Source organism: Chelon labrosus, assembly GCF_963514085.1.
Source record: "Chelon labrosus genome assembly, chromosome: 21".
NCBI classification, from domain to species: Eukaryota; Metazoa; Chordata; class Actinopteri; order Mugiliformes; family Mugilidae; genus Chelon; species Chelon labrosus.
In genome coordinates, this window is record NC_140354.1 from 2,543,592 (window position 1) to 2,557,773 (window position 14,182).

General features: G+C 40.7%; 1 protein-coding gene across 1 annotated transcript in view; it reads left to right on the plus strand.

Annotated features, from left to right (window-relative positions):
* Window positions 1–3,435: 3,435 nt before the first annotated feature.
* The window catches only part of mybpc2a (myosin binding protein Ca), a gene marked incomplete at its 5' end in the record, with an annotated part of 44,727 nt that continues 33,980 nt past the window's right edge, over window positions 3,436–14,182 (plus strand). The window contains one exon of the mRNA XM_084570006.1: window positions 3,436–3,457. Within this exon, the coding sequence (XP_084426132.1) occupies window positions 3,436–3,457 (22 nt within the window). The remainder of the gene's footprint in view (window positions 3,458–14,182) is intronic.

Genomic DNA, 14,182 nt, shown 5'->3' on the forward strand with positions numbered 1-14,182 from the left:
TTCTGTCCTGACATTTGTGAGGATGACAGTTTAACTCACATTAGAATATCACTGGTAGAAATATACATACATATTTGACAATGACAGTGACGTCCTAGATGAGGTTGAAAACATAAATTGTGCAAAGTGAAGACAGGCTCTATGACAATGCGTATTGCTTGCATATTAAAACATAAATCGCCAATAAAATATTATGGTTATATTTCTAAATGCCACACACACGCACATACATATATGTGTGTGCTTTAAACTGCTTGAAATGTAATACAAATGCATGAATCCAGCCCACATATTACTGTTGATGAAAACAGTCTGTCTTTTTCTGGGCTCTGCTTCAGTTTAAAGGTGGCAGAGCTCTGTACGGAGCATATGGTGACTGAGGCATGTGATTCCCCCGGGCTCTGCCTTTGAAACTATTCAGGCCCATACAGTATCTATTCCCCCCTTACTGGGACAGCCCATTACTCTCTGTCACCGCCCTAAACAACAGTGTCACCTTACTATTCTTAGTCAAATATGAAAGCATATTTATGTGATACGACAGGGCTTTCACTTTGAAGGAAGACGCTGTCGTGTCCTATCTGCCTGTGTGCTGTTTGAAATGGAGGATGATGAAAAATGAGAGAGTCAACATAATGTTTAAAAATATATCCAAAGTTTTAAATATGTTGTCACAGTTTATTATCGGGGAAAAAAGTAATTTTTTTTCATATAGTTTACAGATGATGAGACAACTCAATAAATTACAGGAATTAAGATGAAATGTTCCCATGGTCCTGAAAACCTCTCAACCCAGTTTCATTAAAATTGTGCCAGCAGTGTATTACTACATATACGATCATACATCATAGTCCTGCATAAGGAAGAGACAAAAGTGACTGGAGGATGTGAGACAACACTTGCTTCAGACCATATAATAAAGATCTCCTGCCTTTACTTATTTACTTTTTTTTTTTAAAGCATTATTTTGAGTACTTTAAGTAATCAGTCTAATCCCAGTTGATGGGTCAGTTACAAACCACGGATTGATCATTTCATCAAATAAAGACCAAAGTAAGAGCAGATTTATAGCCAATCAATCTGCAGCATTTCATTATGTGGCCACTTGGGGGCAGTGTAAACGAGCTGCGATCACAACATTGACATGTCAACACATTTTAGTGGCCGTTTACACCACATCCTACAGCATGTTGGCATTTGGAATGATTATTTCTGTCCAGCTGATGTAAGTGCAGTATTTACTGTGATGCAGTCCATTCTAACATCCTATTTGTGTGTCTTTGTGAAACCAAAGCAAACGGATAAATCGAGCTTAACTGTTTGCTGAAATAGGTGTATGGGTAGAAAGGTTTACAAATGAGTGTGTCTCTGGTTTTGCATCATATTGAAGAACTGCTCTGTTTACCCTCCTTCTATTCACAGCCATCTATAAAAACTTGTTTTAACACGGTCAAGGCAGTGTGCTGTAGTCCGCTGTTCAACAGTCGTGGGGAAGTTCCTGGGAGGATAGAAGCGACCCGCTTCATTTGGCTTAACATGCACTTCAGTAAGGCTTTATTAATGCGTAGTGTGGAATAACTGAGGTGTCATCCTCTATAGCGGATCACTGGATCATGTAGGACACCTATAGTTAGTCTCCTTTATCCACTTTAAATTTACAATATGTGGATCATTTCAAATCATTCAAAGAGATTAGTCACAGTAATGATTGCAACTGATGAGCTGAGAATGCATTAAAAAGATTTATAAAAGACAATTCAGCTTGAAAGTGGCATAATGTGAAGTTATAACATACAGTAAGTCTAACACACTCAAGGACCTTTTATGTCCTATTCAAACAGCTCTCCATAATCTTCCTCGAGGGTATTTTGTTCTCCTTGAACATCTGAATCTCAAGTTGCACTTGCCTTAAATAGCCGTTCTTCAGTCTCTGCATCTCTTTCTGACTTACGTTCACTCTGCAAAATTAAAGTCTCAAAGATGTTTATTGTTATAGCCAAGGTTATGGCTGCCTGGGCAATTCGGGCAGCAAGAAAACGAGTGCAGAATCCCAAAAAGTCTAACTGTACACAGATGGATGAATGGAAAGTGAAAAGCTTATTGAATGCATAATTTAACGCTGATGTCTATAATTTCCATATTTGGTCTGCACGGCCATTTAGAATCAGCGGAAGGAGGATAAAGGTCACTGTCACGCTTCTACGGCTCGAATCTTTCCTTCGTTGTGATTTATTTCTTTCATATGTGAGATACATGGGGAAGCCCAGTGCAAGCTTACATGTCTCTGCAGTCTGTGATGGTTTAAGATGTTTATGCTGCTACGGGACCTCTTAAGGTCAGCACCCTCCTGCTGTCTATGACCTTGTTTCTCAAATCACTGAGCGTGTGCGCCCTGTCTTATGAAATACACCCTGTTGACAGCTACAGCCACTGAAAAACAAATGAGATTGTCAGAGCCTTCAGGAACGCAAAGCTGCTGCTGCTTTGTTCTTGTTTGATTTTTTTTTTTTTCGCACCCATCCTCTTCAGCAAGTTGTGTGCCAACATTGCTGAGTGTGAACTTCAACTCAAACTTTTTTTTTTTTTTTTTAAAAAAGCAACACCCTCTCCAGGGTTGTTGGTATTTGGAGTGGACCCTTCCTTTGACACACAAAAAAAAAAATGTTGCAACACTCTTTCTGCTAATTTCTCACTTTAGCCCTGATTTCAGATTAATAGACAAACATCTACACAGCCCAAATTGCACATTAGGAGTAAATTTAGCCAACTCATACTAAATTTAGACTCATCCCCCTTAATATTTGTACTGAACATATTAATTCATCTTAACAAGAAACATTTCATTTTCAGTTTGTCATATGGCAAAAGAAAAGAAAGAGAGGCACTGGCTGACTAATAAAAAATGGCAAGCTCTTTAAATAGATTTTTTTTCATCTGTTTCTCAAATTTAACACATCAGCACTGCTAGAAGCCCTGACACAGAGACATGGTTGACAGCTAAATAAACATACATACAAGCGCACCTTCCTTACTGACAATACAGCTGTTGCAGGTTGGCCAGAGTTCAGATGATTAGCATCTGTCAGTTTGTTAAACTTCTTCCTCCGGGGACTACCAAGTTAATCAGCTGTCTGGTTTTCCTGAGGGCGGGACCCTTTCTTTATAACTCGGAACCACTTTTACTCCTCATGGTCTCTCCATTCTCCTCCTCAAAGCCCCACAGCTCCTGCCAAGGTTTCAAGTGACAACCATCCTGTCACCCTCTTCTTTCCTTGTTCTACTTGTTGGGAGGAGGATGGCAGTGGTACAGCGTGTGTTTGGGGGGGCGAGTGGGGGGGGGTGCCCAGGTCATAAAGGGGATGAAGGGCGAAATGCTGGCAGATCTACTGACGCGAAGGAAGGAGGACACTTTGAGAGGAATCACTATAATCAGACATGCCTGAGCCGCAGAAGCCAGGTAAGCTCGTCCATCCTGTGGGATTAAAATAGGGGACGCACTGATTAAAAACAAAGGTGAAAGTTGGTGTTTCAGTGTAATAGTGACATGATCAGGTGTGTGAACTCGATGCTTGAAATTTGGATAGAGGAGGCTGTTAGTCCATTATTGCATCCTGGTACATCTCAGCCCCGTTTCTATTAGTGCTCTGTTTAGTCCACGTGTTAAACCATGACGTTCAACCTTCATTAGTTTATGATCTGATATTTATCAAGGAGCCTGTGTGTTGCTTTCTGGTTTCCTGACAGTGTTCTTCATTGTTATTTATAAGGTATTCACAGTGAAATGTGGCGCACCTTGTTTTATTGCTCCCCCAGTATATCCTTTATTTGACTTATTTATCTAACTTATTAGTTGGTAATCAAAAATACAATGAGCCAAAATGAGGATGGATGGAAAGAAACATGCGTGGAAGGGGAGCCAGTCATGGTAGTGATGATGGACCTCACAGCTCAATCCTCTAGGGTGTTTTAAATTCCTTTTTTGCTCTTTGCAATTGTTTTATCTGATTATGGTTTTTACGTGTTAGACAGAGCTGTGTAAAAAAAAAAAGACACCTTTGAATATAAATGTGCAAAGTTCTATAGATTTGAAATACATGTATAAAGACAGTACTGTAAATGTACTGCATCATCACTGATAATAAGCCCCTTAATCACACCAGCTGTGTAGTATCATCTTACCCCACATGTGACATAACATTCAATAAACTTAGCACTGAAACATTAACCGAGCAGTGCCACAACGCTGCGATATGTGCCATTAAACTGTACAGGCTGTAATGTTTCTATCAGTCATGAGGTATGAAATATGCTCCGCTGCCTTTGTCAACAGCAGCCTCGGAGTACCGTAAATCATCCGGTGGCTTGGAGCGCGAGAAATGAAAGCGTGCAAGAGGAAAGGAGGGAAAGGAGGGCAGGAGGAAAAGAGGAAAGGAGGAGGCAACAGATAAAAGTGGGGAGATGAGCGGGGTGATTTGTTAGTGAGGCCTCTGCCAAGTCAGGTGTAACTACCTTGCGTCGTATCTCTGCACCTCAGACACCTAATCTATCTGACCCTGATTGCCTCCCTCATTCTGTTACACTGTCTCCTCTGCTGCCGTCAATCTCCTCTCGACAATATGCATGAAGTTCCATATCACTTTTTAGTGTTTGAATTTTTTTTTTTTTTCGTGGATTTCATGGATACAAAAAATCCGAGATCTCTTTTGCTTATTTACCATTTTCAAAGTCCAATGCATGAAACAAAACCAAAAATGCTGAACACCAAATGTGTCTCCATATAGAGATGGAAGTAAGCATGGACGCGTGACAAAATCCATTTAATTTGATGCTCTGAAATCCCTCCCCTTAAGAGGAGCTAACACCCTTTCCCTTTTTATTCTCTCTTCATGCAGTAATTCCATCCCTCCATTTCATTATATCTTACCAATGTGTTGCCACTCCAGTGTCCTGACATCACACATATAATATTCCCGACACCACATTATCTCCTTCTCTCAGGCTCCTCTTGTTCCTGTGTTTCCACCCATCCCAAATCACTGCCCCTCTCTTGAACTACCTCACACTCTCTCAACTTTGGAGGCCCTCTGCCACTGTCGATCAGTTGGTTAAAGCTCAAGTGACTCCCCTGGTGGCGTCTTGCTTGCCGCAGCTAAGACAGCCCGGGACTCTATTAGCCGTGGCAAGCCCCGAAGAAGCACGCATCCCAATAAACAGTCACAAGAATAGTTCTTAGGTGTAAGGGCGACGGCTGTGGATTCACAAAAGGAAAGATGCCTCTAGAGGGAGAGGGGCTTTTAGACCCTGATTGACCCACATAAAAAAAAAAAAATTAAAAATACAGAAGAAAGCCTGGCAGGCTCATAGTTCCTCATGCTATCTATGGATTGTTTTGTCTCATGAACCAGTGGGGTCTTTAGAATGAGCCAGTTACAGAATAATTAGAGCTTGTGCATCAGAGTTGATGTGGATAGTTGCAGGGTGGCGGTTCTCTGGCGTTGCTCCATTGCTGAGCGTGTGCAGAAATAACAACCCAATTTTTAATTACCAGTAATACTGCCAGAGGCCAGCATCTCCACCCAAACAGCCCTCCCTCCTCGGTGAGGACGGGGCAGAGCACGGGCCATAAAGATAGAGTTTGACTCTTGCTTGGGCTCACCTAATAAGCAGATGTCAGACAGACGTCTAAAGTCACGCAGAGATAATTTTCATTGCATTCTTAGTAAATTAATGCTGCCTTCAAACGGGGTTGTGTTTCCGAGAAAAGCCTAACAGCGGCCTCTTGTTGCCTTCGCGCTTCCACATTAAGTTAAGTTACTGGGTTGTTAGCGCGCTAAACTGTTACCCTCGGCGGCTTCTAGACACCAACAGTTGCATAGCAGCAGCGTTCTCGCGACTTATGGCTGATGTTACCACTTACATGCAAAGCATTTTGCGACCAGTCTAAAGTATCTTTGTGAAAGCGGCCTGTTGTCGCCATGGTAACAGTCACTTCCACCTGTCGACCCGCATCAGCGAAAGAAGAAAAAAATGGGACGCAAGTTTTTAAATAAAATCTCATGCGTGAGGAGCAAAATTGCTTACTGAATTAGGTTTAATTCTGATTTTACAGGTCTGTTGTCCATTGACTTTTTATGCTGCAGGATGTGAAGTTGTTGTTTTGTTTTTTTCCTGCAGTGAAATGTCCTTGCAAGAGCTCTTCCATAAAGGGCAAACATTTTCTGCTGTAATGAAAGGAGTTAAGATATCACCAAGAATTCCCTCTTAAATTACCAGAACTAAAACTGCAGTAGTCCTATTTAAGATGATGAAGAGATAGCTTTGTGGAATGGAATCAGGTGTTTAGTTGAAGCGTCACTGTTAGTTTTGATCTGATTCTGTGTAAAGTTGCCAAAGGGCCTGACACTAAAGTCCAGTCTAATACCTCTTTGAGAAACTGGCCCCAGGACAGAGGGCATCTATGAGTCCATCTTCTTGTTTTTTTTTTTTGTTTTTTTTTTTCCCAGAGTAGCAGTTGTTTAGCGGTAGGTTAAACCTCCCATCACCGTTATAGGCTGCAGGCCAGAGGCAGGCTAACATCATGTCACACTCCCAGTCATGGCCCAAAGCCACACATCTCACAACGGGTCCAGTGTAGCATTACCTCATACCAAGGCCATCATCAAGTTCCCAAAGGTATGCACCCGCTGCTTGATGAATCACTGACAGATGCAGAGTCCAGCGACTGTGCCATGAAGTCCTACAGAGAGAGCGTGAAACATTAACCGAGCCCTGATGTAGGATTAACAAAGACCCTCTAAATACAGCCCAAGTAGCGTGTTTTGCAGTGGATGCACACACACAGAATTTATCCCTTTTTCTAAAACCTTCCTCTGTGATCGGAGAGGCCTTGGCCTATTTGGAGCCCAGGCTGCGCTGATGCGAGCTGGAAGACAAAAGGAAATGAATGGAAAGCTGAAGTGGATGACAGCTTAATACGGTATTTAGAGCCGCCTTTGTTTACGGAACACCACAGATTCCTCATCCCTAAATTTGAATTGCATTTAGCAATTGTTTTCTTATGTTGAGACTGCTTTATTCACGTAATGACGATCCATTAAAATTGTCAGGAAAGTTTACAGCGGTACTATAAAATCTAATCTCCAGCTTCGCTCTCCTTTTATTCATCATTCAACCCTATTACCAAATCCTTCCCTTTCTCTTCCTTTGTTCTACCATAAATCTTCATCCTCACGTGTGGCAAAGAAGGAGTGGAGAGGAGGGGGAGGAAGACATCACTGGGGGAATCCAAACAAGCCATACTTCATATGATCATCACTACAACCCAGTGTTATATACAGCCGTCCCATCTGTCACATTCCCCCACATGTGTGCGTGTCTAATCCCTCGATCCTCACCCACAAGGCTTAATTCGTGACCACTAGTGCATGCACACAGACTAAACAACACAGCAATGCCAGCACCTTTAAAGGTTTATCAACTGGTCTCACAGGGAGAAACATTATTAGTGACCTTTTTCTTTTTGGGAAAGTCTTTATGGTGCTGAGATCAAGATGAAATAGAGAAGGGAACGGGAAGAAAGTATATCATTTCATCCCTTCTGCAATAATATGTCGACACATAAATCACAGAGAGGTTCTCTAAAAGGGTGACAGTATCAACACTGAAGCAATGACCAAACCTCGGATTGTGGAAAGTTTGTTGTAGTCATCACAAGTACTGCTCTCCATGATTCACTGATGAACTTCTGAAGGCTTGAAATTGTTTGTGTTGTTCATCTATGTAACTATCGTATAAGAATATTTGAGAAGCTAAAAAAAAAAAAAAAAGATTTCGGCAGCCTGAGCGCCCTGAAATCTTTAATAACTGGGTTTTTCTTTTCAAAGCAATTATGATTATATATCAAAAACAAATAAGTTTCATTTACTTTCTACTGTTGTCTTCTAAATCGTGTACCTTTCATACATTCTGGTTCAGGTTCCTTTAAAATATTAAAACTGTTCATATTTTCCTCCTGACTAACTGGAGCTCGGCAGCCAAAAACAAAAAGTAGGTCATCCAAAATTTGCAAAAAGACCTCTCCTGTTCCTTTTCTGGTCATATCAGTTCTGTGAGCTCTTATTAACCATGTGGAACAAACAGTTTCTCACAGCCCTCAAACGCGATGAAAACTGGCATTTTATCAGTCAAAATCAACAATTGCTGGAGGTAGATTTATATATATTATGGAACAGATATTAAAATCCAGCATAAAGAAGCAGAATAAAATCAGTTTGCCATATTTCTGCAGGAAGGTTTAAATCGCCATACCTTTGCCACCTAATATTTAAAAAACAAATCAGTAAAATAATCATACCAGGAATTTTAAAATAGGTGACCTAATTAAGAAGTGTGTCGAGAATGGATTTCATGCAAAGCTACACTGCGGCATGCTGTTATTTTTTATACTGACAATCACTGGCATTACTGGAATATCTGTCCTTTGATGTTTTATAGCATCCACTGCAATACGCATGTCAAGCAAATGTAATCGCTACTCGGTGTTTCTCCATTTGCCTACACCTCCTACACGAGCTGACGCTCGATTCAGTGCAGGATACAGCCACAAGTAAGATCATCAAGACAAATTAACTTGGCAAATGATTGAGGGATAAGAAGGGCAGAGGCTTAAGTGTACCCTGGTTCTGCCTACAGCATTGCTCTCCATCCTCACCATAAAATGGTGAAACTCCATCAGTCACGCTCTGCCCCCAGCATGGATACCAGCCAAGTGCCAATAATACCATTGATACTCATCCACTCACTCATCCACTCACTCAGTTTTATAAATAGTTTTCTTTGAATATTAATCTTCTCTTTATGGTCCGCTGCCAATTCATTCTGATGCGTATTTGAATAGTGTGCAGATACAAGAAGAAAATCTCTATGCGGTTTAATAGTAAAAGCAGCTTGACCGTATGTAAACAGAATGGAAGTGGGTTGCTTTTAAGGTGGGATTAAGGTGCTTTTCAGGCATTTAGGGGTTCCCTTATGTAAAAAAAGCATCCCTCAGAGGCAGAGCTGCTCTCAAAGCAGAAGTAATCCGACTGGTCAAGTTAAATCCTCTCTATTTGGAGAACGCTTTAAGCTCTGAATTTTGTTATTAAATAGTTAATCAAATTACTTTTAATTATTGAAATGCTACACTTCCCGTGGCCTCCCTGCCTGGTGAACATGTCCCCAAGTTTAACATCGACTCCCTCTGATCGTGACTGGGGAAACTTTTCAGACTTTTGAGTTTGCTCAGTTGCACTCTGAATGATAATTAAACCAGTCTTGATGTGTCACATGAGTGCCCCGCTAAAATGAAAACTCTCCTGTGCTTTTCTTTAGTTTACTTCAACAACATCCATCAGGTCTAAGAGTTGATTCTGTGTCTTTTGATCTTTCAGGGTTATCTTAGAGAGAATAAAGTTCAAGTACAGTCCGGTTCGATGTTGTAAAATCAGTTTAGTTGCACATATGTTACTAAATTGAGATTTACACTTTTTTTGAAAAATTCCTCAGGGCTTTTCTTCGGTCTGATTTTCAGAGTTGCCATCTGCTGATAAATGAACTTTTGGCATCCTTAAACAAATATTATGTCTCACGAATGAAAGAAGTATTTCATATATCAGCATTAAGAGATGTATTATGTGACTGGTCTGGATTTGAGGTTTATTTCTAACCCTGTTGCCTGACTCCAAGAAGAAACTTATAACTGCAACATGCAACTCACTGGATTCTTAAAGATTTCCATGCCAACAAACACACATAGTAATGTGAGCTTACAGTTTCACACACTTGTCCAGTGTAGAGAGTATAACTGGAGTGCTGTGTAAAAGGGCACCAGGCTGCATTAACAAAGTATGAGCAGTGGGAATACGTTACCATTAACCTGCACAGTGCTCAGCCAGAAAGGAGGCCGCAGTGGCCCCGGTCTGTAGTTAACACGTCTGCTGTTGCCATAGTTTACGGTTGTAGACACGCTTAAGTGACTTAATGCATGCAGCAGTCCTCTAACATCAGGCTCCAGCAGAAATAAAACCACGTAAGAGGTGCCTTCCTCAGAAGCAGCATTACGCCTCAGCCTCCGAGTTTAACACACATTCAGACAAATGCATATGAGGAATCGCTGCCCTTTTTGGCTTTGTTAAGCGATGAGAGAGAAAGATTTCAAAATTCAAATGTTTGCCTTGGCCTGACTCCTTTGGCTTAACTGCCTCAACAAACAGGAGACGTACGCAGCAAAGGAAGACAGGGAAATGTCAAGAGAGATTAACGAAGCACATTCCGCAGAGGTTACCCTTCAAAAGCAAAACAGGGAGAGAGAGACACACACACACACACACACACGCGCAGAGGAAGACTGTGTGGAGGATGAGCAGAGCAATGTTAATCTACTTACTGTTTTTCAGAATTATAGAGTTACTGATATTTGTTTTCAGGTGGATTTAAATTAATATCTGTCCTTGCCTTATATAATATGAAATGCAATGATAGAATGAATAGTGATATTGTGATAATGTGATACTATTCTAAATGTTGATTTGAGTGGTCCAAAAAAGGAACACCACCCACATGAATGTCACCAGCAGACAATCCCAGGAAGTCTTTAAAATAGAATTATCACTCATTTTGTCTCAGCTCTGTTGAGCTTCATACTGTTGCTCAGGTTCTGGTATTGGTTGTTAGACCTACAACTTTTTTTGTTGTTGTTTGTTTTGGTTCAGTGCAAGCTGCCACTTCCAGTTCTGGAGAGTGAAGCCAAACTGGTAGGGGTAAAAACTGCATTCCCTCATATGCCCACTGGAGGCTGGCTAATAGACCCCCACGTCCAGGATGAGAGCTAAAAGGAGTGATACCGAACTTAGTTCTGCCCGGTTGCCAGAAGCTTATCAATTCCAGTGCTGGTTAGCTGAATAAAATATGTATCTTCCTATGTATGGGACATCACATGCCATTTGGTGGATGCTTATATACTAAGCACCTTAAAGAATCCTTAAAGATGCATACATCTTTTAGTATCTATGGTCAGAAACAAATTGAGACACTGCTCTGTTAACTGAGCTTAAAACACTCCTATGTCTTTACATCAGAATTGTTATTTAATCAGTTTATGGCTAGAGCCTTAAAGCCCCCCAGAGTTTAAAACGATATGTGTGATAAGCTTTTGGAAAGAAGGACTGTCTGTAATCATGGATTGCAGAGCATAAAGTAATGTGTATATTTAAAGGAAGCATTACCAGTGACAGGGTCAGCAAAAACTAGTAAATAAAATCCACTGTCAACAAGCGTCTGGTATGGTATTTGTTAAATATAAACAGTGTAGCCCATATCTCATGTCTCCACTGAAGAACCCAATCCTGGAGCTCCTTGACCCCCCCCCCCCCACCCCCCCGCTGGCCTGCGTCATTGTTCTTCTGTCTCCCAGTTTTAGTTTCTCTGCTCCCCATTCTGCTCAGCCATTTTTTTTCTTGAGAAGAGAGTGGAATGAGATTAAAGTAGGCCAAAGAAATGATAGGACAAAAAAGTGCTGAGAATAAGGATTTGCGTTAAGTGAAAAGAAAGAAGGAATGGAGACCGCCAGAGACATTATCCGTTTAATAGATACCTGGAAGACAGGGGAACAGACGGCCGCTGAGTGAAATTAACTAGGGTGGAGAGGACTGTGGATGAGGCGTGGACAGTAATGAGAGTGTGGAGGGATCCACACAGGCAGAGTGTTCATCAGCTGAGCATTACCCTCAGCATTAGCACGGAGGGTTCAGGGGTCACAGTTGTCTTGGCTGCCACTTGTCAGCTTGCACACAACTTTCACAGAGCAGTGTGGACATACATGTGATAGGAGAAGCGCTACCACCAGGCGGAGAGAGCTGAAGGAGAAGCAGGTCACTGATAATTAGAAGAGGATAAAAATCTTTTTTTTTTTTTTTTTTTTTAAACTGCACTCGGCAAAACTTTTTCATTTATTTATTTAATACACATTCACTCATCTTATCAGCCTAAATCACAAAGTAGAGCTACAACAGAGAACAATGTCGCCAATCTTCACTAATTGAGATGTATAGACCTGCTCTATCTGCTTAAATTAAATATGAGTGTAAAGTATGGAACTAAATACAGTCCTAAAAGTAGTGCATATAACATAATGTACATCCTTTGCAATCATTCTAATCGTCTTTAGTTTGGCTCTAGAGGAACATGCAGCCTCTTTGTTCCAGACTGAAACATCTACCTCTAACGTGAGGTGGATGGTTATGAAACGTTTCCTCTAGTAACATGACAAATATTGGATGGACCGACATGTAATTCTGTCCAAACATTCACGGTGAGCAGAAGACGATAATCCTATTGGCTGTCATGATCCCCAGGCCTTCCCTCTAGTACCATCTGAAGGTCAGAACTGACTTTGAAATTTCCTGTGAAACGCTATTCTCTAATTTGGCACCAACATCAATGACAGAGGTCATTCACAATCTTGCTAAAACTAAGGCAAAACATAAGCATTAGGAATCCATATATTGGTTACCAAAAGTAGAGTGCAGAACGGCCTGGTTCTGCACACGGTAAAATCCGTTTTAAGAGCAGGATTTTACACAGTGGATTTTAAATTACAACACACTGTCAAAGATTAAATCGTCATTTCCTGACTTCTTGTTTTCTGCTGTCTTACAAAACACAGCGTGTATTCTGGGTCACATTCCAGACATCTATCAGTTGTTAACAGCTCCTCCAAATTCCCTTTTAACTTTTTTTTCTTCACATGGCTTCATTTCAATAAATGTTCAAACAATCCTGCATCTCACCAAAAATCACAGCTTTGTTCTTTCTTCTCTTCTCCCCTCTCCTCTCCTCTGTGTAGCCGTTCAAACTGCATTTTCAGCGTGAGCATGTTGTGGCACAGTGGGTGTGCCAAACATTGTGCCATGGTTTTGAGCCAAGTCCACTAGCTGTTGAGGTAGTGTTATTACTAAGAGAGAGAGAGAGATCCTCTCTGCCCCATATAATTTCACTGCTAGTCTGATTTACAACTGTCAGCCACTCAGTAACTATTTCAGCTACCAGCTTTTATCACAGACTGCCTTTAGTCTTATTTTTGGCACTGTCTCTTGGCATCATGACATTAGCATTTAGCTCAAAAGCGCTACTACTTTGTGTTAACGTGATGTCAGGAAAGGTACCAGAGGCAGAGTGCAGAAACATTGCAGTGTCTATAGATTTATCATGGCCCCAACATACTTCTCTACATACTTTTCTCTCCATTGCCATGCAAACAATGGAAACAACTATCAATATGGCATTTAAAAACAAGCAAAAAATACAACACAACCTATTTGTAGCATTACTGTCTATTTGTTACCATCTTAAAAGTCAGGGAAACGATTACCCAATTTGGAAAATTGCAGCTTCCATTGTTGTATAAATGTTGTTTTCCTTTGTAACAGAGCTTATTATATACATTTGTGTAACTGCCCAACTTTATGTGTCTTTTACCTCTCATTGCCACTTGGAGCTGCCAATATAAATAGTGCCTGGCAGAGTTTTAAACATTTTTGTCAGCATGGCATTTTGTCGTGCAATTATTTGCATTTTTTTTTTTCCCCTGGTCATCTGCATAAAACGCTTCACCTGGGACATAAAGACAAAGCCTAAAGCACTTGTCAGATACCCAACCTCACGCTGCAAACAAAAAAAGGAGAAATAATATCCAACACAGAGCAGAGCATATCTCATAAATTACATATGATAGGATGGCATGTATAAAATCCCTGTGTAATCATGCACGGAGGAGGTAGTGGTGACCTTGCTGGTCTAAAAATTCTTTTGTGGAAATTCAGTTCAATGCACAGAGAATGTGGAGGAAAGTTATGGAGGAAAAATGTGATTGCTGAGAGTCTCACTATCTTGCGTCTTCGCAGAGCTCAGCCGTGGGCTACAAAGATCTTATATGTTTGTAGCTAACAATGTTTTGTCATCATATTTCCAAGTTATGATGTAATGAAAAAATGTTGTCAGTTGGAATGTGAATTATTATTTTTTCAGTTTATCCGATAACAATAATATATATTTTTTATTGTTAAGGCGAGCTTTAACTATTTTCTTTTTTCTTTTTTTTTTTTTTAAGGATGTTTTTGCATCAGCTTTAATCTGTGTGAGAAAGTTG